Raw genomic sequence first — 25,051 nt, 5'->3', positions numbered from 1 at the left:
GGTTAGAACTATCTCTGCAGCCTGACCAGTGAAGCAGGAATTTGACATGGATTGGGAAGGAAGATAACTGGGTTCTGGACCAAGCTCTGCCACTGACCATCCTATCATGCTGGCAAGACTCTGGCACTTCATTTCTGCTTCTCAAAACAGGGGAATGATCTCAAATCCCTTCCAGCTCTAACTAACATTTTGCAATCGGCCTTTCCTTAGCTTACTGCTTCACAAAGGAATGGATATCATGCTAGGGGAGGAGACTCAGTCTCACCATCTACTTCCCATGCCAACAGAACCTTCTGACATAGTTGCCTACTACAACTTTACTTGCTGTAATCACCTATTCTGACCAAAGCCTGAAAATCATAAAGCTTTCAATTTGGACCACATGATAGCAATTCTAACTGTGAATAAACCCACACACTAACATTTTGAGGTATTGAAGACATAAAGATACTTCCCTCACACCAAGAAATTCATGGTCTAAATGATAATACTGTGTGGAAAAGGCCCATGTGATCCTGAGAGGAAATAAGTAGAACATATACTTATGATAATGGGAAAGTGAGAGAAGAGTTGCCAGAAAAAAATAATACTTGACCAAGTATTTGAAAGACCATCAGAAGTTAATCAACCTGAAATAAAGGGAGGTGGTGGTGGTGAGGTATTCCTAGAAGAGGAAATAGTGCACACAAATGTGCAGAGACTCAAGTCTCAAGTCTCTGTGTTTTGTTTTGTTTTTTTTGGGGGGGGTACAAAGTCCACTGCTAGGAACTACTGGAATGTTTGGAAAAGTCTTGAGTGTGATGAGTGAGACTGTTGTGGTAGACATGGGCTAATTAACACACAATCTTGAATAACATGTGAATAATCTTGGACTTCAACCTGTAGGTATAAAGGGGCCATTTTAAGCAGAAGAGGCAGGGAATCAGGTTTAAATTTTTAAAAGATCCCTCTGGACAGATCATGGACAATGAACTGGAAGGTGATGAGAGTGGTGGCAGGAAAACCAATTTCCCATCTTGGCAAAAATCCAGGTAGGAAATAATGATGTCTAAAACTAAAAGGAAGTGACAGAACAGAAATGAGGAGCTGGACTAAAGAGAAGTTTAGGAAGTAGGCAATGAAAATGTATCTTGGGTTATTCTGTAGTGCACCCCTACCTCTCTTAACTTTGAAAGATGACCCTGAATTGACAATTATATTCCAAGACCCTAATTTTTCTAGATCACAATGTCATTATAATCTTCCTCAAGTTGGAAACACCATATACCATCTATAAGAGCATTCAGACGTATTGTGTTTCACAAAATATTATTAAACATTATTTTAGCTCATGATATTCAGAAAATTAGTGATGCTGGATGACATCCTTTTCTTTTTCTCTAGAGTGACTAATATGGGGCCTCTGACAAACAAACAACAGGTGGCTGGTGGTTTATGGGTTAAATTATGTTTTGTACACTATAGGAAAGAAACTAGCACTACTGAACTCCTAATACGTGCCAAGGACTGTTAGGTGTTTTCACATTCATAATTTATAATTTCATTTAATCCTCATGATAATTATGTAGGCAATGTTGGGTAATCATTCTAAAATCACATGGATAGGAAGCAGAAAAGTTAAAATATTCATCTGGGACTGACTGACTCCAAAATATCTCTTACTCTGTACTCTGTTGTCCTCCTTTATTTAGTTCTCCTCTACCCTCTTCCTACTACACATTAAAATACAAAAACAGACTCAATATATAAAAATCTCAACTTAAAGGAATTATGTACATTGCAAGAGAATTATATATGTTCTCTGCTTTACTAAAGAAATGATATTTGGTAATAACAGGTTACCTTGTTCTTCAGATATGTGACTCAGTTGATCCACCTTTTATTGACTCTATGGCATGGGTTTTTTTGCACCAAGGGAGACAACCATGTTGAGACTAGTTCTTTTTACTCTTCATTTCTCATAACCTTATACTATTGCAAGCACCTGTTTACCAGGTAAGACACTGACGAAGCTATCATAAAACTGGAGACAAGTGCTCATTGAAGAGCATGAGTAAGAAGTCCATTGAAGATGGAACCTTGAACTAAAAGTCAAGATTTCCACATTAGAGACTACACACTAGACCCAAAGAAGGCATTTGGATCACTCTGGGGCACAATTTCCACATTTATTACATGATAGTGGTGGGGCTTGATGATAATGAAAGGGTTCTCCCTGCTGTAATTCTCAATGATTTTTCTGATCTCATGTTATGTCTTACTCTTAGATGTTAGAATGAATTTGTTTCGGAAGAAAAATCTTACTTTTCTGTGAGTCTTTAAACCCTTGAGGAGGTCAGTAAACACTTACTTTTAGATAATATGGCACATCTAGAATAACCATGGGCTTTAATTTTTAAACATTGTACTTTTTCTTCAAGAAGAGAATTCTTGGCCCTAGACAAAACAAACATCTTTATTCCCCAAACACAATCAGGACAGAAGGTATGAATCATTAATAATGATTTTTCAGCAGCATGATAGCCTTTATATATGTTAGTAGTAAGAAAGATTTTAAATAGCTAAGACCTTTTTGAATAAAATTTAATGTATATAAAATATCCTGCTAAGTTAAGATTAAATGTTGGAAGTTTGGTTTTTATCCAAATGTATGAGGTTTCTGACTCAGAAATAACCCAAAACTTTGAATTCAATATGGCCTCTGGCAAAGCCTATAAAAACAAAGGAAATATTCTACATTAATAATGCATTCATAGACTACTATCTCTATTTGTAAAGAAGAATAATTAAAATGGAAGTGGGTATAGCATAGACTGTGCAATATGCAGCCAATTCAAACTCCAAATTTATGGGTTATATTTTCACATGATGAGTAGGTTTTTTTTCTTTCAGAAACATATGTGCTAGAAAATCATATCTGTTGGCATAAGAATAATACCCTTATTAGCACACAAGAGAAATGAACCAAGGTTTACCACTAGAGTATTTAGGAGCTGCTTTTTATAAAGCAAGATATTAGTAACCAGCCACCACTGGGTTGCACTCCTAAAGCAATAAAACTGTCAAAAGAGAGGGGGTTTTCCATTAAAAATGGACATGCACACTCCTTTGGTCATATCCTCTATCCTTATTCATTTTGCCCACTATGTAAATCTCCCCACTTTTCAGCACTTTCTTTTATCTTTTCTTTTCTCTTTCTTCCTTCCTCTCTCCTCACCTCTTCTCCCCTCCTTTTCCCTCCCCTCCTCTCCCCTCCTCTCTTCTTTCTCTTTCTTTTTCTTTTCTTTCTTTCTTTTCTTTTCTTTCTTTTCCTTTCTTTTCTTCCTTTCTTTCTCTTTCTTTCTTTCTTTCTTTCTTTCTTTCTTCTTTCTTTCTTTCTTTCTTTCTTTCTTTCTCTTTCCTTCCTTCCTTCCTTTTCTTTCTTTCTCTTCCCCCTCCCTTCCTCTCTGCCTTTCTTTCTTCCTTCCTTTCTCTCTGACTATTTAGCCTTCACTATTCTGCATTTTTGTTTTGTCTGATAATGGCAAAGCAAAGAATGAATCTAAAATAAAGGTAAAAACTAGATAATGGATGCAGACGGTCAAGAATTAGAGGGGAGGCCACAGATGGAGTGTTACTGGGTCAGATATGAGCCAGGAGAGGACATCTTGCAGGTACTGTGTAATCAGACTTCAGCATAAACCACATTGTTCTTGGTGTCGAGCAATTTGGAAAAATAAGTATTTGCTGACATATGAAGGTCTGTGTTAAAAATAACCCATCTGCCAAAAGTTTTCCCAACCAAAGCCTCTGACACTTTGAAAGCCTCCTGATTCCAGAAACCTCACCCTTCCCTCATCATTCTGGGGGCTAAGAATCACTTCTCAGACTTGTTCTTGCCATTTGAATAATACTGTCTTTTGTTATTACACACCATGTTCTCATAGGACAAGAAGCTGGTAGCAAACCTTTTCCAATCCCCCAAAACTTCAGAGATTATTAACACCTGGGACTAACAAGACACCTCACTTCATGGATTCTTCAGAGTTCAGAGCTTCTTAATAGTTTTTTAAGATAGATTTTTAAAGCTAAATGGAGAACTTTATTGGGTTCCAAATTATTGTATATATGCAAAAATAGTGATGTACCAAAAGTTGGTATATCAATAGAGTGACCAGGTAATTTTTCATCCAAGTTGGGGCAATTTTAAGCTTAAAATGGGGCTAAAAATAAAAATTATATGCCACTGAAATGTTTGTTTATTGGTCAACGAATTGTTTTTATCAGTGGATCTATAAAATATAAAATAGTCCTATTCAAAAGTTTATTTTCACAACTAAAATTCATTCTAAAAAATCAAAAATAGAGTAATTCATGTGTGTCAAAGCACAATAACTACTGATTATCTAAACATTAGGAAATAACTTAAGCAGAATTATGATTGCTGGTAAATAATCACGTTAATAAATTTTGTGGCCATATTTCTCACTGACAAAATATCATTGGTATTTTTATGAAGAATGTTTCAATGTGGTCTAAATATTTTAGACTTTTTCATAAAATTGCCTGCACTTCAAAGTGGAATTTTATGGTTAATAAATTTGAAACTGTGGCATCTTTAATTACTCTTCTCAAGAGACTATAGTATTTTTGATTGACAAATACTGTCTTCACAAGTGTGGTGCTATGTGGTAATTTCTGCTAAATGTGGAATATTTTCACTTCCAATTTTTAAAATATTGAAATGTGACTATTTCATAACAAATATTTTCATGACTAATGTCTTTTTCCTCCCTTCATAGGTACCTTTCTTTGGCAAACATTTTATGTAAACCAAACCTATCAAGAAAGTTTTCCCCATTTATGATTCTACAAAATTTTACTTACTAAATTTAGATGCTGCAAAATCATATGACTTCTCAGTTTCATTCTATTCCAGAACAGAATATAAATTTTGCCACTAAGAATAGGAATTTTATCAATGATTCTATCAACAAATGTAGACATCTTTGAAAGCCCAATTACAGATTTTCAAAACCAAATCCTGTGGTTTGCACGTTTATCCTCAACTTGTTCTTTGCTTTTGTAGGGATTAATTTAATTAATTTAAATGTTTTTCTTTAAATTGATCAGAAACACTGTTTCTGTAACTGAAATTCTTTATAGTTTCAAGAGCTTATATTTTTGCTTCATTTTATAACTATTTTTTTTATCAGCTTCACTAAGTATAGTTTACAGTCAATAAAATTTACCAATTCTAAGGGCAGGTTATGATGCATGTTGACAAATATGTGCAGTGATGCATATTAACGACTACCACAATCAAAATACAGAATATTTTCTTCATCCCTAAAACCTCCTTTTGGCCCTTTGGAGTCAATTTCTTACCCTTCTTCTTGGCCCTTGACAATCACTGAAATTCTGCCACTGTACATTTGTCTTTTCTAGAATTTCATATAAATAAAACCATATACTCTGTAATCTTTAATATCGGGCTTCTTTCACTTAACATAATACTTCTGAGATTTAAAAGATTCTTATTTTTATCTTATCACCTCTATTCTTGTTTCTTTGTGTGTAATATGATTTTTCTTTTCTCTGGCTTCTTTTAAGATTTCATTATAATGCACCTCAGTGTGATTTTATTCATGTTTATTCTGCTTGAGATTGATTGAGCTTCTTGGATCTGTGGATTTGCAGTTTTCATCAAATTATAAAACCTTTTCCCACTATTTCTTTAAATACTTCCCCAACTGCTGCTTTTTCTGGGACTCTAATTATAGGTATGTTAGCCAATTGATGCTGTCCAATATACCACTGATTTACAATTTTTCAGTATTTTTCTCTCTATTCTTTACTTGAATAGTTTCTATTACTTCTTCTTCATTATTTTGTTTATTTTGTTTTGTTTTGGTCTTTTGCAGTGTATACTCTGCCATTAACCCTTTCAAGGTACAGAATTTTTTTATTTCAAATACTGTATTTTTACCTCTAAAACTTCCATTTGCATGTTTTTTAGGTTTTTCATTTCTCTCCACATTATGCTTGAACTTTCCTCTTCATATTAGGAATAACTAACATTCTTATCTGCTAATTCTATCATGCCTTGAGTTTCTGACTCAGTTTCTGTTTAATTAATTTGTCTTATATTTCTAGGCCATATTTTCTTACTTCATTGCATATCTAGTAATTTTCATTTGGATGCTTGACATTGTTAATTTGAACATACCTGGTTATTGAATTTTGTTGTGTTCTTTGAAGATGTTGGACTATATTTGGGAATGCAATTAAATTACTTGCAATCAGTGTGATCCCTTTGAGGCTTGCTGGTACTCTTTGTTAGACTGGCTTCACAGCAGGTTTTAGTATAAGGCTAATTTATTCCTAAAACTAAGAGAAAACCATTTTAATATCTCTACATGTTGCCTTATGTATTACAAGGTCTCTCCACTCTGGCTAGTAGGAATGCAAACTATTCCCAATCCTGTGTGAATTGCTTGAATTATTTAACCTACTGGTTTCCCCAGCCTTGTGGAGTTTTACCTCATGCATGTAAAATAAGACAAAGGTTTAAAGAAACTCTTGTACAGATACACAGAGTTCTTTCTCTGTGCAACAACTTCACCTCAAATATTCTGCCCCACAAACTCTAGTCACTTCAGTCTCCCCAAACTCTGATTACTTTATCTTGAACTCAGAAAAACCATTGGATTCTATTTGAATTCTCCCTCCCTATGCTGAATCATGGAAATTGCCTCATATTAGTAACCTCAGGCAACTGTAGGCCTCATTTTTCTCTTTCCTTGTTTGTTTCTTGCCGGGTTCATAGGCCTTTAGTATTTGTTGCCCAGTGTCAAAAAACATTGTTCCATATATATGTTATTCTGGATTTCTTTTATTTCTGATCAAAGGACAATTCCTATAGTAGTTAGTTCTTCATACATGGGGGCAGAGGTCCATTTATTGACTATCTTGATTAATGAATTCTAACTGATTAGAAAAAATAGAATAAAAATTCAGAAACTCATTTACAAAACAGTTCAATATTACTATAGAATAATCATCTTAAACATTTCTAAAGTATGGTTGATAATAGGCACCAAAGAAGAAATTTTGATTACAAAATTTTGAACTGCCATGCTGAAGGTTTTATTTCTTGTCATCAATACCAGTTGTATTTCAAAGACTTGGTATTTCATTTAATCATACATTTACCTGTATTTCACGCTGTGTTTATATAAAGGTATTGTAAATTTTGAGAAAAATAGTTTAAATTTCCACTGATAGACTAACGAGCCTGCTTGTTTTTTTTTAAAGAAATTTTTAAATAAAATTCTATTGGACTTATATTTTATTAAGTATTTATAAAAATTAAGGAATTTATGTTCTCTAAAACTAATGCCAAATATATTTCTATTCTTTAAGATTAAGCTGTGCTCCACCAAAATCTAAATTTGCATATTAACACAAAATCAAATGATCCTATTGTCAGGGTTAGATTTTTCACTGTAATTTACAATAGCATCTACAGTAATACCCTGTGTTTCATTTCTGGCAGATTTATTTCTAAAAACTCTACTTCGATTCCATAGATTGAATGAAAAATATCAAACCATTATTAGAATTAACTGATTTTTTTCTGTTTGAAGCATCTAAGGACACTCTATCATTGAACCAAGAGATTCTTCCAGTGGAAGAACTATTACCTCCAGTGGAACTATTACCTCACTTTGGAGCTTGAAAAGAACACTTGAAATTGAAAATTTATTTTAAAAATGTAGATGCATGGTGGTTTTATCTAAATAAAAAGTCATACTTCTTAAAGTGATATGTAAGTGCACAATCTGCAACTGCACTTGTTAAACTGCCTCCTTTGGCCTTAGTATTTTTTTTTCCTTTGTTTTTCTTCTATTTTTCTTTTATTTATTTATTTATTTATTTATTTATTTACTTTTTATTTATTTATTTGACAGAGAGACACAGCGAGAGAGGCAACAGAAGCAGGGGGAGTGGTAGAGGGAGAAGCAGACTCTCCACTGAGCAGGGAGCCCAATGCTGGGCTCAATCCCAGGACCCTGGGATCATGACCTGAGCCGAAGGCAGATGCTTAACGGCTGAGCCACTCAGGTGCCCCTAATAATACTAAATTTTAAAGTGGACACTGCCACTCATTCAACAGCATAATGTCTTCAGGGTTCATGTTACTCACGATATCACTATGTCCCCATGATGAATGATGAACATCGACAAACATTTTGTGTAAGTTACATGGTCATTATCAACTTTCTTAGGAAAAAGCAATCGAGCACTATATCTTTTAACATGCACATTTGTTTCTGAGCGCCTTTCAGCTAATAGTATTGATAGCAAAATTAAAATATGTAACTAACCACAAAATAAATAGTTGTTAAGTTGCAATGTTCAATAATTGATGAAACCTCTGTAGAAGAAACATTCAGAGTGTAAATGCTGCATTCAGGACTACTCTCTCTCTATTTCTTGAATATATTTTAACCATCTATAACCTTTATTCCCCACGTTTCCCCTAATCCCAACCCCTGGTGGCTTGGTGCCTTCATGCATGTCACAAGCTGTGGCTTTAGCACACGTGCCTGGTGTACCAGGTGGCAGCAATGTTGAATATTTCTCTTCCACCTTCCAGGCCAGAATTTTAGGTGGCTTTTACAATTGGTGTCTATTATTTCAACATCCCATCCAGATAACCACTTGTTTCAGATTTCTCATTTTTTAGAAACCAAATTGGTCCCACACCCTGTTTTTGTAAATAAAGTTTTACTAGAATACAATTGTGTTCATTACACACTGGCTATGGCTGCTTCCTTGCTACAATGGAAGAATTAAGCAGCTGCAACACAAAGCCTTACACATTTACCATCCTACATTGTACATAAGAACTTTGTTGACCTCTGATTTAAAACAAGGAGGTATACAGACTAAGTGTTATTTTGTAAAAAAAAAAAAAAATTACTCTGGCAGCACTTTAGAGAATAAGTGGAGAAAGCAAGAGAGGATGTGGGTAGACTACTTTGTAGGATATAAAAACGGTCCAGGAGAAAGCCTGATTTGGGACAGTGGCCATGGGAACAAAAATAAGTGGATAGATGAATGAAATGTTTAAGGGATATGACAAACAGGATGGAGTAATGGGCTGGATGTAGACAGCAATGGAAAGAAAACATGAAAACTAACTCCTAGATTCCTGTCTAGCAAAACTAGTAGGAAAAGGGTGCCATCTCTTGGATCAAGAAACCTGGAAGAGGTTGAGGTTTGGGAAAAGAATAATGACAATGGCTTTGGACATGTTGATGAGATGTGCCCTTGTGGTATCAAGGGAAAGATGCTGAGCTAGAACTTTAATAAACAGACCTGAGGTCTGAGCTGAAGATATAAATTTTTGGAGTTGTACATATAGAGATGACTATGAAGCTATGGTCTGGGACAAACACAACAATAAGTAAAATGATATGAAACATTTACTGAATGTCTATGATATGCTTATGTTAATGTATATGTATATGTTATTTCATATAATTTCAAAACTACCTTGTGAGATAGAATCTTTCATTTTCTTTATTTTATTGATGAGAAAACTGAAGTAAAGAGGGTTGAAATAACTTACTCATATTGTACACTTAGAAGAAGAATATATAGTGTGAAAAGGATTTAGGTAGAGAATGATGGGCTCAGTAAGAAGAGATTCTACATTTAATGTTGCATCCAGGAGTGTTAGGAAGGGCTCCAACAGTCTGTTTGGTTTGTTAAAACATGGACAAAAAGCTGGTTCTCAGTGAGTGATTTAGAAATGTCAGACCTTTCTTGGTTTAATGAAGAGGAAGGGATTCAAAGACATAGGGAGATTGGACTGTTAGAGTATATTTGTCCTTTAGGACCTACTCATTCACACTGGAAAGGTCCAGAAGACATGCCTTTTACCATAACTCTAAGAAATAAATTTGTGAGGGGAGGGGGTGTCCTGGAATTCCTGAAGAGCCTTGTGATTGCTCATTTCTGTAGACCATAACTTACAGTGGGAACTATGGTCATTGAATTGGGAAACCTAAGTACAGTGGAAGTAATTGGATCCAGGTGGCAGGGGGCAAGTGGCAGCATTCAACTGCGAAAGGCAAGGTGGGTATGGCTGCATAATGGACAGCAGAGTCAAGGTAACTGGTTTGATAGAATAGTGGAATGGCCTTTAGAAGACTCAGTTTCAGTGTAAGCCAGGTAGTAATATCTTGTAGGACTGGGGCAAGTTTCTCTAGAAGGATGCATATGCTCTAATCAGCACCCAATATATGGTGCTGTTTCTTCCATATCCAGGAATCATGTGTTCACAAATCAAGGGGGGGGAATGGGAGTCTCACCACTCAATATTACACCTAGTCACCCACTGGCAACATTTTTACTTTCTGTTCCTGAGAGCTTACACTCTGCTAGACTAAAGGTCCTAGTTCCAAAGGGAAGAAAGCTTCCACCAGGGATAAAACAATGATTCCATTGAACTGGATGTTAAAACTTCTGCCGTGCCACTTTGGATTCCTCATGCTTCCGAATCAATAGGCAAAGAAAGGAATTACTGTGCTGGCTGGGATGATTAATCCTGATTATCAAGGAAAATTGGCCTGCTACTCCACAATGGAAGTAAGGAAGAGAATGTGTGGAATACAAGGAGGTCCCTTTGGGCATACTTTAATACACTATGCCCTGTGATTAAGGTCAATGGAAAACTACAACAACTCAATCTATGCAGGACTACTAATTCAGAATGAAGGTCTGAATCATTCCACCAGGTAAGGAACCATAACCAGCTGAGTTGCTTCCTGAAGGCAAAGGGAATACAGAATAGGTAATAGAAGAAGGTGGTTATAAACACCAACTATGGCCACATGACAAATTACAGTAACAAGGAATATAACTGTCAGGAGTGTTTCCTCCTTATTTATTATGAATATATTTGTATGCAAGTATCTTTGTTTTCCTCTGTCCCCTTCTCCCTTATCTTGTAACATAAGATGCATCAACTTTATATCATAGCATTTAAGTATTGTTAATTTTACATCATAGTATTTATGGGATACTGAGAAGAGCAAACATCACTCAAAACTGTAGCTACTCTCCTGGTGAAGTGCTTAGTGTGTTTTCAGTTGTAGTCAGGAAAGTTGTATCATGTTAGGCAAAACTATGACTGTTATTTTCTATAAATGGCGATTAAGTATGGTTTAAGATGTGTATGGTGCCAAGTTGACAAGAGGTGGACTTGTGATGGTTAATTTTTATTGTCAATTTGACTGGGCCACAGAGTACCCAGTTAAACATTTGGTTTAACTATTTGGTTAAACATTATTCTGAGTATGTCTGTGAGGGTGTTTCTGGAAGAGACCAACACTCGAATCAGTAGGCTGAGTAAAGCAAATTGCCCTCCCCAGTATGGGTGGGCCTCATTCAGTAAGTTGAAGGCCTGAATAAGGGAGAATTCTCTCTCTCTGACTGACAGTCTTCAAGCTGGGACATCAATCCTTTTGTCTTTGGCATCAGAGTAGAAGTTAAACCACTGGTTTTCCTAGTTCTCGGGTCTTTGTACTTGGACTGGAACTATGCCAACTACTTTTCTGGGTCTCCAGCTTGCCAAATGCAGGTTTTGGAATTCTCAGCCTCAATTACAACTGCATGAACTATTGCCTTATAATATGTATTTATTTATATTTATATTTGTTATAGTTATTGTTAGTTATATAGATTATGTCTGGAGGATCCAGACTAATATAGGTAGGGAAAAACCAAGGTGAACTTGGAACATTTTGTGATGCCAGAAACTAAGAAAGTGCTCACAAGAAGACAGAACCATGTCAAAAGGACATAGGAGCCAGTCTGAAAGAGCTCCAAACGACCAGAGCTAAAATAACTTGTGCAACAAAATTAATAATGGGAAGAAAAAGGACAGTTCCTCATTACAGATAATTCCCAAAGAATAACTTCTAAGGAGTAAGGAAAATAGAAAATCAGCATTGGAATACCAGAGTAATAATTTCTGCAGGTAAGATCCACCAATGGCTGCTAAAATTAGTGGACAAAAGGTTGAAAAAAAACAGGATATTTGCAAAATTGCAAACTATCTTTCCAACATATTTATTAGTTCCAAAGGGAAACATGGTAACATCACATTAGAGAGCTCCATAATCAAGTGATCAAGGTTAATCTCACCAATAATAGGACATATTGACATTATGTACCACAGATCTGAAGCACTAAGCAACTGCAACACTGCTGTGGTAATCTTGTCCAAAATGCACATCCTCACTTTACTCATGAGAAAACATCAGAGAATACCAAGCTGAAAGATGTTCATCAAACTAATTAACCAGTACTCTTCAAAGTGTCAAGCTCATAAAAGGCATGGAAAGACTGAGGAAATGACAGATGTGAGAAGACTGAGATACAACAACTAAATGTAATGGGTCAATCATAGACTGAAACCTAGAATAGAACAAGGAAATTAGTGAAAACCTGGTGGACTCCAAAGAGAGTTGACAGTTTATTTAATAGAACTGTATTACTGTTAATTCCTTAGTTTCTGTAATTGTGCTAAGGTTATACAAGATGTCAAAATTCAGGGAAGCTGGATAAAGGTCACATGAGAACTCTGTATTATACTTGCAACTTTTCTCTAAATCGAAGATCATTTCAAAATAAAAAGTTTAATAAAATCACCTTTTTACATCTGGCAGCAAAAAGGCCACTGGTGACCATGGGTCAGATTGCAACCAGACTAGAAAGGTTCTGACAGGGATTGGAGCTAAGAAAATGGGGATGACTAAACAGAAACAATTTTCAAGACTTTGTTCTGAAAGGGTTGAAGAGAAATGGGTGGTAAACTGAAGGAATGAGGTAGCTGGAGTTTCCTTTTGTTTTTTTAAGATGAGGGGTATTTTAGGGTGCTTAAATGTTGACGGCAATGAACAGTTCAAAAATAGCAGTTGGTAGCTAGAGTTTAAGGTTTGTCGCTGAGATTAAGAGGGGAGGTAAAGGTAAGATGGATAGAGGTTTGAGGACAGAGAAGTTTGAAAGAGTAGTTGGAAAGGTAGAGCAAGTTGACCTGAGAAACATAGCAGGATTATAATGGGTCCATTTGAGTTTGGTGATCATAAATTTACAGGAAGCCAAACTGCTATGATTCAGGACAATCATGAGCAGACCTGTTTATTTAGGTCCAGTGTTGGAGAAAGTTCTCTGTAGAATGTATCCAGGGTTGAGATTTTATTAGATTGGTAAAGTAGAAAGGTAAGATTTTTAAGGCAGATTGAAAGGCAAACGAATTTAAGTGTTACTGTTTTCAAGATAGATGTAGAAATGGAGAAAAGAAAGGAAAATGAATTAAAAGAAATGATAAATGAAATGAAGAGTCTTAGGTGTGTGGGTTGACAATTCTATGGCATATGGGTCTGATGTATCCCTCTCTGGCAAGAGATATGCCTGCCAGTACTGGCTTGGGATATTTTTTTTTCTCCCCAGGTCTGCTAAGACAGTAACAGATGGTCATCTGCTCTCCAGGTTCCTATTATTTCCTTTTTCATTCTTTATTCCCATTAGTGTATGTCTGAAAAACAAAACAAAACAGAACAAAACCCCTCTTTTTTATTATCTTAGTGGAGTTCCATGGAGGAGTGAAAGTACATGAGTATTTTTAATCCGTTATCATTACTTGAAAATAGTGCCCTTCCTCCATTTTAACCCCACAAATAAGGCTTATTATTCTCTTGTTTCTCTTTTCTGTTGACTTTCCCTAGTGGCTTGTGCCCTGTGTACTGGATTTTATCCATTTATTTAAATAAGTATATATATATTTATTTATTTGAATTCATATGAATTCAAATTTTGAATTCGAATTTGAGTTCATTTTGTTGAACTTGATCTCAGCATATACTGGGGTCTAAATTAGGGATACTTTTGCTTCCTTCAGAACTAGGAGTGGACCAAGATAAAACCTCTTTGGTACCCATCAAATTCCTATCCCCAACTATGATGCAGACCTTAGGCTTTCTCATGCACTGATACTGTCATTTGACCCAGGGATACTCTCCCTGTTTGTGTTACTTACTCTATTAAATTTCAGCTTATTTCTTTTTTCCTCCTATTCCCTTACATTCTAGTAAGCCTAGTAATGTATTAAAATAGACTGTTTTAATGTAGGCAGAATCTTTCATATTTTATGAGAGGTCTAGTTGAGTGTCTATCCTGGGATATCTGGGAATAGGAAATGTGGTGAAACTCTGTTCTTATCTGTGAAAAGAGGAAGAGGAGGTCATATGCTTTTACAGAAAATGGGCTTTGATAGCATAGTCATATCAGCAAATCTTGGTTTTCCTGCTTACCTGTGGAAAGACCTTCAACAAGAGACCTATACTTGTTAAGCCTCAATTCATTCATGAACAAGATGAGGAAACTAATTATGCTAATTATGCATTGCAGAGTTGTGTGAGGACTAGACATAATATATATAAATACCTAGCAAATGATCTTTTCCTGAACTTGACCTTCTAAACACACCTTATCTCAGTGAATGGAATCAAATGTATGTGTGAAGCTCATCTGGGTGCTAACAGTTGACTGTATAATTACAATGCATTCCTATTCTTAAAGAGTGTTCAGTCCTGGAAACATGCATAGTTTTATTTATTCTCATGGTTTGATCAGTTTTGCCTTAGTAGAACATGAGTGAAAGAAAAATCATAATTACAGATGCAGTTGGAATAAAAAAAAATTCCAGACAAATCTCTAAGCAGATAGCAGATTTTCCTTTTGGTTTTGGTACTTTATAGTATTAGTGCTCCACCAAACAATAATCAGAATCTCAAAATTTCAAGAGAATGGTTAATTAGAAGTTCAAAATCAACTTTCAAAGACCTACATGTACAAGTTTGATCTGGCTCTGATGCAAGCAAGGGTTGGTGGGGTTAATGGTAGGAAAATGTTTAATGCTGCTTTTCTTCAATGAAGGTCTGCCTGGCCCAGGTCTGCAACGTCAAGGCCTCTGTCTCAGCCAAAAAATCTATGACAAATAGCAGCTCACACCTGACAACAGTCAAGGTTTTAAACCCAAAAGGGCAGGAATTTGAAATTCTGCCAATCCTTGCATTTTTCTGTGATTAGATGTATTTTGCAAGTTTACAAGGGGCTCCAAAGTAGATTCATAGCTCCATGGCTCCTTGTAATTTGGCACTACCCTTCTAGGACTGACTGACTAAACCTCAATTAACCAGAACTTCCAAAACTCCAAATCATCAGTTAAATTGATTTTTTTCCTAAACATGTCATTTTTTGAAGAAATGAAAAAAGTATACACAAAAATTGCAAAAAGAATGAATTTATTTGTGAGATAGAATAACATAATGGTTAAGACTATAGACTCTCGAACTACACTGCTTGATTTATGATGTTGCCTTTATCCACTTATTAACTGTCTAACTTTGGGGAAGTTAATTAACCTAGATGTACCTCAGTTTACTTGGCTGTAAACTGGAAATGAAAATAGTACCTACTTCATAGGGTCGTTAAGAAGATTAAATGAGTAATTTATATTAATAAGAGTCCTTAGAACAATACCTGGCACACTGAAAACACTCAGTAATTGTTACTTTTTTATTTGCTAGCAGCTTACAGGATTTGCAGTGTGTAAATGATTTAATCTAAAATCCCTCAATAACTTCACTGTAGTAAAAAACTGATATTTAGGATGATGCTGCCTCCCCCCCCCAACTTCAAGCATTTTAATTAACAAAAGTTCTTCTTTTTTTTTAAGTAAACTCTACGCCCGACATGGGGTTCAAACTCACCCCACGATCAAGAGTCACATGCTCTACCAACTGAGCCAGCCGGGCATCCCAAATTTCTTTAAGTCTAATGTTTTTCATCTTCCTCTTCAAACCGTTATTTTCCGGCACTGTTCCCTATCACAGGAAGTGACACCACCATCTACTCAGTTGTCCAAGTCTGAAATCTAGAAATCCATTAATCCCCTCCATGACAATTAATTACCATACCAACTCAATTCTACTTCTGAAATAAACTGCTCATGTCTGACAATAAGCCATGCTAAATCTCCTGTCCTTACTGCAGGCATAATAATCTTTTGCAATGCAGATTTGACCACGTTCCTTCTCTGACTGAAATGAATCCCCAAATCCTTATGAGTTAAAAGTTCCTTTCCAACATTGTGGGTTATCTCTTATTCTTCTTCCCTGGACCTCAATAGGATGAAGATGGAGGAGAGAGGAAAAGAGAAAGAGATAAGAAAAAAAAGATAGAAAATCAAAATAAAATAAGAAGGAACAAAAAGAGAAGAAAACTGAATGTGGTTTAGGATTTGGGTGTGGAGTCAAGAAGCTAGTAAAGCTTTTAAGATGATTTATGCAGCACATGTTGCAATCTGGGGAACAACTCTTTAATCGGTGTGCATAGCCCTATGAGGTCAAGATATTGGACAGTTTCCTTACAACAAGAGATGTATACATATTCCTTTCAGCTTAGAAACAATCTGGATTTTGTTCTGATTTGTCTGATGTAAATGCCCCTTCTCCTTGGTAAGGGGGGTAGATAAAGGGTATTAGGCTAATGGGAGGAAATGGCTGAGAACGGCATTTCACTTAAAAAAGACAATGGTTGTCTCTTTAGAACAAGTCTTACTTTAATAGCTTTGTTTCATTAATTACTATCTAGATCTCTTAATCGCCAAGAGAAGTGAATCGCACTCCTCTGATTATCCACTTAGTGGGTACATCAACAGTTTATTTTATTTTACCATCTAGTTATCTCCATTGGAAATAGAGTGGAAATGAAATCAACAAAATTAGCTTGCCTTCATTTGCTTGTAACATCATTTGTTACTTATTTCTTTTTCTTTTTTTTTTTTTAAGATTTTATTTATTTGTGAGAGAGAAAGAGAGAGAGAGAGCATGCGCACAAGCAGGGGGAGTGGCAGGCAGAGGGAGAAGCAGGCTCCCCACTGAGCAAGGAGCCGATGTGGAACTTGATCCCAGGACCCTGAATTCATGACCTGAACGGAAGGCAGATGCTTAACCTATGGAGCCATCCAGGCATCCCATGTTACTTCTTATTTCATTGTGGTGCTTGAACCAGGGGATAACGGACTACCTCAGTCAATTACCTGGTCACGTGGTATATTCTCCTGCAATGAGAAAATCCTATCCCTTTTCATACTGGCCTCAAAAGCTGGGTAAATTCAGAGGACCACAGATTCACTTCTCATTGACCTAAATAACTGTGTGTGTGTGTGTGTGTGTGTGCACACGTATGTGTGTTTTAAGAAATAGAGATTTAGTTATACTGATAAATTTTATATGCTGGAAACACCGATGTTGTTTGACAAGAATATACATGACAAATACTGTCCCTTCCTCATTCTGGCCTATGTAACCATTTTGCTGTGACTGGCATAGTAAGAAACTCTAAGAAGACCCCAATCCACTAAACAAAGGAAGAATCCTTAGAGTAGGGAAAAGATGAGAGTGGGGGCGGAGGGGGGAAATAACCATTTTTTTTTATAATCCTGATTCTTATTTCCCATTTTGTTGCCACAGTAGATCCAACTTAGTAAAGTAGGATGGTGATATGCCATGCCATTCCTCTTGAAATTTCTCAGAAAAGTTAAGTGGCTTATTAATCATGGCTTGTGAGTGGCGGAGAGGATTATATTGAAGTTCCTGTCATTTTTAAATCCTCTACACTAGTGTTTTTCAGCTTATCAGCTGCAAACCACTGGAGGGTTGCAGCAAAAATTTTAAAGAATCCTCAAATCCTTGTGTACATATATATATTTCTTGATCCACAAATCAAAAGATACTATGATTATCACTATTATCATGCAGGCGGTCTAGAAAATTGGTTGACACTTAAAAAGAGTACTCTTCTTACTAAAAATTTAAATAAATAAAAGGAAACCATGGCTCTATACTTGTGGTTTTCATATTTTGGGGTTTCACAGATCAATATCAGTATCATTCATTATATGTTTTGGAGCTTAAAATTATAGTCTTTCAAACTACATGAATTAAGTTTTATGGAAAACTCACTTCATGGTTCCTCCCTTCAAAATCAGTGAACATGGTATCATGGGCCAGGACTGGTGTGAAAAAAGGCATTTGGGAACCTTGCTTCTTATCTTCCAATGCAAAAGAAAGGAAGAAGAGTGCAATGGACTCCATAAGTTGTTAGGATGGGTTTTAGGAAAGGAAACATACATATGAGGATCATTTATCCTTCTCTGGGCTGACTCTTACCTGGCATCACTTGTTGGTGAGTACAGTCATCAGCCAACAATTAATTTCAGCTCTGAGAATTGCCATCTCAAAGATTAGTGACAGAAATGGTAGCTCACAAGTAATCTATATTCTTTCCAATTTAGAAATGATTCATCATTATGGGTTATGGAAGACAGAAGAAAAGAGCTCGCATATATTTTGCCCATTCTTCTTAATCTCTTGTCCGCATGGGTTAGCCAGCCAAGGAGTATAATTACCTTAGTTAAAAAAATCAACCTGGCTAAGAAAAAAAATGTGGCAAATACTGACAGATTAGCTGATTCATTCATTCAATAAACATTTGCACAATGCCTATTATGTGCCAGACACTGTGCAAAGGATTCAATGACTAAAAACAAAGAACATCAGCAAAAACAATCCCTGCTATGAAAACACACAGGAAATGTGCCTAATCTAGAATAACAATGAAGAGATACATGGCTTCCCAAAAGAGATAACATCTGAACTAAGTCTAGAAAACTTATAGGGATGAGGCAAAACACTTGTTAGCAGAGTGAACAGCATGTGAAAACATGAAGCTTCTTGACCATCTCTTTTGTCATCTCAAAAATGGCTGATCTTTGTATACATCCACCATCTTGAGATGAAACCAGAACCTGACCTGTCAGGAGGGGTCTTTATTACCTGTCAGGAGGAATGGTTGTCCTGACGTGTTGCCTTGTAAGGTCGTTTCTTCTCCGTTAAATGAGTAACATAAACAAGGATAGGACAACAGGGATGGCCCTGCTGCCAAATATTCTCATGCATGTGGCCAGGCACGAGGCCAGTGCTAATCGCAGCCTCCAGCACCTGCACACCCTCAGCTGGGGGGCTCAGTTCTCAAAGAGAAATTCACATAAGGCCTGTCAGCACCTCACTGTCTGCCTCAGGACAAGGCTATCTAGGAACTTGCCTGAATGTTTCCCACATGCTACAAATCCTGCTTCTCAACATTTACATAGTTTTCTGATATTGTAGTCCCAAGCTGAAACACAAAAGAATCCTTCACAACCTGTACTAGGAGGCAGACTGAAATTCAAACACCTCCCAAAGTTAAAAGGAGGCACCTGTGTGATGCTCAGAGACATATGTGAAGAGGAGGTTCTTCAGTTAAACAAAGGCTACCTTAAAGGCAACATGTGCAGTTGCAAAGGTCCCCCATGTACAGAAGAGTCCCCATGCTTGGTTCAATGCTCTGTGGTCACCTTCCTGAATTATGGTAATTTTTTAACATGGAAGCATTCACACATTTTCATTTTGCACTGGGATCCAAATTATGTGGTGAATCTTAACTACTTCCCCCACCAACGGGGAAATGCTGGCCTGGAGTCCTATAAGAGCACTTGAAATGGAAGACTGGGTTATAAAACAGAGAAAAGTAAAAGTAAGAGTGAAATTTTATAGTTTGTAAGGAAATCTAGCATTGTTTGCTAGGCCAGAAGCCCATAATTTTAATTTCTCAAGCCATTATAAAGTTTGTTACTTGGAAACATTGACTTTAATTTTATTGCTTTATGGACCTTATGCAGCCCCTTTCTGTTTCTGTAGTCTGGAAGAGTGGCCCCAAAGACATACAATTAAATGGCCCCAAAAGACACACAATTCACAGAACCACATAAAATGTACCACAGAGTGTCAAAGCCAAAGTCTGAAACAACTTTCTCTGTAGTGATTTCTACTCTATGTCCCAAATGCCAAGAGATCACTCTCATCTTGTCTTTGTCTTTCCCTTTACCTTGACTCACCATTCAGTTCCTTCTCATCCACAACCTTAGTTCTTTCTCCCTGTGGTGATGTTAGTATCAGCCCTTCTTGGCAAATACCTTTTCACATCACTAACACCTTGAATTTTATCAGGGCTGGCTGCGTAATTCGCAGGGCCCAGGGCAAGATAAATGTGGGCCCCTTGTTCAAAACTTGATAAAAATTTAAAGACAGCAACAGTAAGAGCATTAAACCATGCACAGAACTCTTCTAAGTGTGTGGCCTATGTGACTGCAGAGGCTGAACACCCATGAAGCCAGCTCTGATTCTCAGTGGCCAAAATTGGGTCATGTACTCATTCCTTAACCAATCACTGTGAAGTGGGTTGACTAGTTTAGCATTAGACTAAGAACAGCTCCCCTATAGCTGGACATAAGTTCATCTTCCCCTGAGTTGCATGGTATCCGGTGACAAGGATTCATGAGTAAAACCAGGCTTCTTTTGAGTATAAGTGAGGAAGGCATTGTTGCTGAGTAGCCAACAACATCTACTACATTATATGTCTATGACTAAGAAAAAGGAGGTCTTCTTCAGAAGCTCCCTTTGATGCAAGCTCTGGTTCCCTAGGGCCTTGAAGATTAAATCCTACACTTAAATCTGCCTACTTTTGATTCCCAGGCTCCCGTGCACTTCAAACCTCTCCCCTGCTGCCAACCCTTTCTATAGGTACCTGCAGGGGTGAAAAGATGTGATTCCTGTCCTCCTGATGATTATCCTCTAACTAAGGAACCAAGACTAACAGACTATAAAATACACAAAAAACTCAAATAATAGAAAAAATTTAAAACGCTACTAATTAAAATCCACATGTTATTGCTGAGAGTTTATGGAAGTATTGGATTTATAAGTGCTGGGTGCAATCCTCACTAGGAGCTCAGAAGGAAATGGAATTTTAAATGGGGTAAGTGGTTAGTGTTGGGTACTATGAAATGAATTTTGGAACAGAAGACTAATATCCACAATCCATAGTGGCAGAATTCTCATACAGCAGGTTGTGATAGAATGGTCTTTTTAAGAGTCAAACAGGTTTGTTTGGCTAGTGCAGACTGCAAAAATCACTTGAAAATGTAATTTTTGGTAAAAGGAAAAAAAGTCATGCAGTAGAAAGCCATTACTAGGAAATTAGATCTAATACAAAAGGCAACAGTACCGTTTCTGAAGATACAAACTATGAATTTTTCATACCTGTGTAAAAATTGAGACCTCTAGTTTTGTTGTTCCCTTCCAAACATTCACTCTTCATCTGGCCAAAACCCTGTTCAGTCCTTAAGACCAGGCTCAGGCTTTATCACTGCCATGAAGCCTTCCTTGAACCTTCCTTGAGCCTTCCTCACTCTAGCATCTCTCAACCCAGCTGAAAGGGACTTAAGAAAGAGAATGCTCCTTTTCCATGAGCTCAGTGCTCCTCATGGCCCTGTACTGGAAGTTTTATTTAAGTGTCTCTCACTCAAGGGATTGTAACTCTTTAATGCCAAGAACTTTACCTTATTCTTCTTCATAACTTCTGTGCCTTGATAACTGATAAAGTTATCTTCCATCAACATATCATAAGTATTCAAGAATGCTTACTGAAAGTGATATGATCAGAATATACATAAAAATAATAACTTTTACTAATCTGTGTATAATGGCAAAAGAATGCTCAGAATAAAAAAGAATAATATTTATAAAAACTAGATATTTTTATACTATTGATGACCTGCAGGAGGTATTAGATTGGATGTAGATGAATATGAGAAGGCTGTCAAAGACCACTTCAGATTCCTTTCCTTGAGATTTGGAATAACATATAATAGAGCCTCTTAATTTACTCTCAGTGGAAATGAGACAGTTATTGTAATGACAGGATTTTGTACCCAAGCTTATGAATTCTTCTCCAGCCTCCCCTTCTTCATCTGTCAGTTCCTTTATCTTAGTCTTTTTTCAGAGGTTTTGGTCCCCAGTATTTGAATGTTTACATTTCCATTCTCTGAAAATCTTTAAATATGGACTTTATTCCAGTTATGATATATAGTTAATAAATATTTATGGGGCACTTATGACCAGGCATGAATGAAATTAAGTAAAGTGGAGATTGTTTTGAGCTCCTGTATGGCATAATTTATAAACAGTCACAGCACCAGATGAATGAATCATACAGAACTCCAAATACACCCATATCTACAAACTGCTACTGAGCAAGCAAAGGCAAGGACTCAGAAAACTAGCAGGAGGCTTCTTCAGTGGTGTTTAAAACATGCTTCTATAGGATGATAGCAAAGCTAAGGGTTTTCCTGATCCTTCTTCACACATAATTTTGCCATTTGGTTTTTCCCTTCATGCTAACGTTCACGTTAATTCCTGCTTGAATTGTGTGTGTGTGTGTGTGTGTGTGTGTGTGTATGTGTGTGTGTGAGAAAGTGTTACCATCTAAAAAAGAGTAACTCTTCACAAAGTAGTAACAATATGAAGGGACTGGATAGTAAAGTTTCTGACTTCCTTGCTTTCTTTAGTTGTATTTTCTAATAGTGAGGCTTTCTCATTAACTTTTTCCTCTCTTGACAAACTTAAACCAGTAAATGATTGCTGAATTCCAACATCATTAGGACACAACTTACCCTTAGTTAAGATTAGACAATATAATAAAAATTTCTAGATTAATTTCATTGTTTTGGATAGACACTTAGTGATAGTAATGAAAAAAAATCCAAGTACTTGGAAAATATGAGAAAAACAAGATTCTAAATCTAATGCCTCTGAGTTACCAGTGTAAGGTTAGATCGCCACAGTAAGAGCAAGGCAGTAACACATTTAGGTATGAATATATAATATGTGCAAATTATAATTCTAAATATGTTTCTCATATTTGGAAACTCAAATATGTTTTTCATGTGCTTTCATTTTCAATATGTTTAATTAGTTGTACCTGATTAGAAATTAAAAAAAACTTTAAAGACATACTTTGAATTTCAATGATCTTCTGTAAAGAAACAACAGCATTCATATTCGGGGTTTGGTGGAGAATATCTTCAGCAAGTGGCTCCAGCTGCAAGAACAGTAGATAATAATGAGCAGAATATTATGACTTTATAGTAAGTCTGACAGAAGCAAAGCAAACTGAAACAACCCCTCTCCCCACAAAAAAAAAGCTTGCTCGAAGAACTAGTTAATATTTTCATTTTGCTGATAGTAGTTCTAGAAGTGTAGCCAATTTTATTTTCTGTTTTGCAGCCATATAACTGAATTCCAAGGGACTTTTCTATTGGTCACAAAACTAATCTATGAAGTCCCTGAAGCAGGTGCATGTCTGTGTATTATTCATTAAAAATCTGAGTTATTTGTGTAATTTTTGTAGGTTCTTCACAAACCAAATTCCATCATGTCTGTATATGCAGCTGGGCCCTGCAAACAAAACCTCAGGGAAGTTGTAGTAGACAGAAAGTGGGCAGTCTATTATCCATACTTTTGCAGTGTTTTTACATCCAACCACTTCACACTTCTGGACACTTCACAATAGAAAGCCATGAGACACAGCTGCTCTTACCCAACTGCTATTAAATAAATGGTAGAGAAAATGTTCAAATAAAACCAAAGCTAAATAACTGTATTTTTAAGGGGAAATAACTGTGCATTTTCATTTAACTTCTACTGTTCTTATAACTAAGCAGATGTCCATGTGGAAACATGGGACAAATTCCTGTCTTGCAAATATATCATGATCTTCTGGAATTACACTGATTTTTCATGGACAAGCTTAGCAAACATTGCTTTGCGAGAAATGAAGAGGAACTTTAAATAATTTATGGAGTGTTTTGGCAGAACTGAATCTGATGCTACATCCTAAGAATACGCTGATGATGTAGCTTGGTGTATAGCACCAGAAACTGCATAGCCAGAACGCTTGCAAACAAAATAGCTGTCTAGCTACTGTGACCTAGAAATTAAAGAAAGTAATAGTAACAAAGGTATTAACAAAAAAGGAGTTTTATTAGAGAATTTAAAGTTAATAGTCTCAAAATGATGGTCAAACTATAATATGCCATGAAAAGGAACCAATGTCACTAGACATTATACTGAAATACAAACTCATCTATGTCTCTTCATCTGAAGAAAAAAAACCTAAAAACTCAGGAATTCCAAGTTTCCACAACATATGTGAGTGAATCTTCCCCCCAGGGTCTCTCTGAATTGATTATTCTATACTTCAATCATGGAATCTAAAACAATAGCACCTTTCTTCCAGATGCCATAGAATAACCGACTAGCTTAGGGATATTTATACCTGGGTAAATTCACGAAATAGAACTTTCAAGAGTGTTTTTCTTAGCTGCCAAAGAAAAACCTTTAAAACATCAAAAGGTTATTTGGAATTCAGTTTAGTGAGAGAGAAAAAACGTGTCAGTGCTGTAATCTCAAATCTTAAAATTTTTAAAAATAATTTTTTAAAAATCTGGTATTTCAGACAGTATCTTCAAGAATATGTTATCCTAGTAATATGCTCTTAACTCAGAGAAACTAATGAATCATAGGCAGAAGGTTACTTGAAAAACTTACTCCAGAATTAGATAGGGTTGAGCTACCTTGCTTATAAATACTCTTTCCTTTCACTCTGTCTCAGAGATTAGAGAAAAATTTTATTAGAAATCAGGTAGATTTTACTAATAAAACATTTTGAAACATCAATGTTCAAATATCTAAGAACAAAAGAACGAGGTGATTTCAGCATATAGCTCTTCAAAAAGCTTTCCTGAGACATTAGAGTAAAAATGCTGACAAATTCAAAGGTGCTGCCTACTGGAAAGAAAACTACAGGAAGATCGTTAATGTAAAAACCTCACTTCTGAAACTCTCTTGCACTGAGGTTTGTGGGCTATTTTTAAGACCTGGGTTATGCAGAACGTAAATGTGATTTAGGGTGTTGAGATTAAAAATACAAACAACCCTAAACCTCCAATTTGGAATCGTCAGTTGGATATGATAAAGTTGTGTCTACT

The 25,051-nt window shown here is 36.1% G+C and overlaps 1 protein-coding gene across 9 annotated transcripts in view; it reads right to left on the bottom strand.

Annotated features, from left to right (window-relative positions):
• Positions 1 to 25,051, bottom strand: part of HDAC9 (histone deacetylase 9) — a 911,036-nt gene that overhangs the window by 21,683 nt on the left and 864,302 nt on the right. For all 9 annotated transcript variants that reach the window (XM_078059350.1, XM_078059344.1, XM_078059346.1 and 6 more), the window contains one exon: positions 23,019 to 23,103. In XM_078059350.1, coding sequence (XP_077915476.1) covers positions 23,019 to 23,103 — 85 coding nt within the window. The remainder of the gene's footprint in view (positions 1 to 23,018; positions 23,104 to 25,051) is intronic.

This window comes from Halichoerus grypus, chromosome 12, assembly GCF_964656455.1.
Source record: "Halichoerus grypus chromosome 12, mHalGry1.hap1.1, whole genome shotgun sequence".
Classification (NCBI taxonomy): Eukaryota; Metazoa; Chordata; class Mammalia; order Carnivora; family Phocidae; genus Halichoerus; species Halichoerus grypus.
The sequence above is the reverse complement of the archived record's forward strand: the minus strand, read 5'-3'. Positions and strand labels throughout refer to the sequence as shown.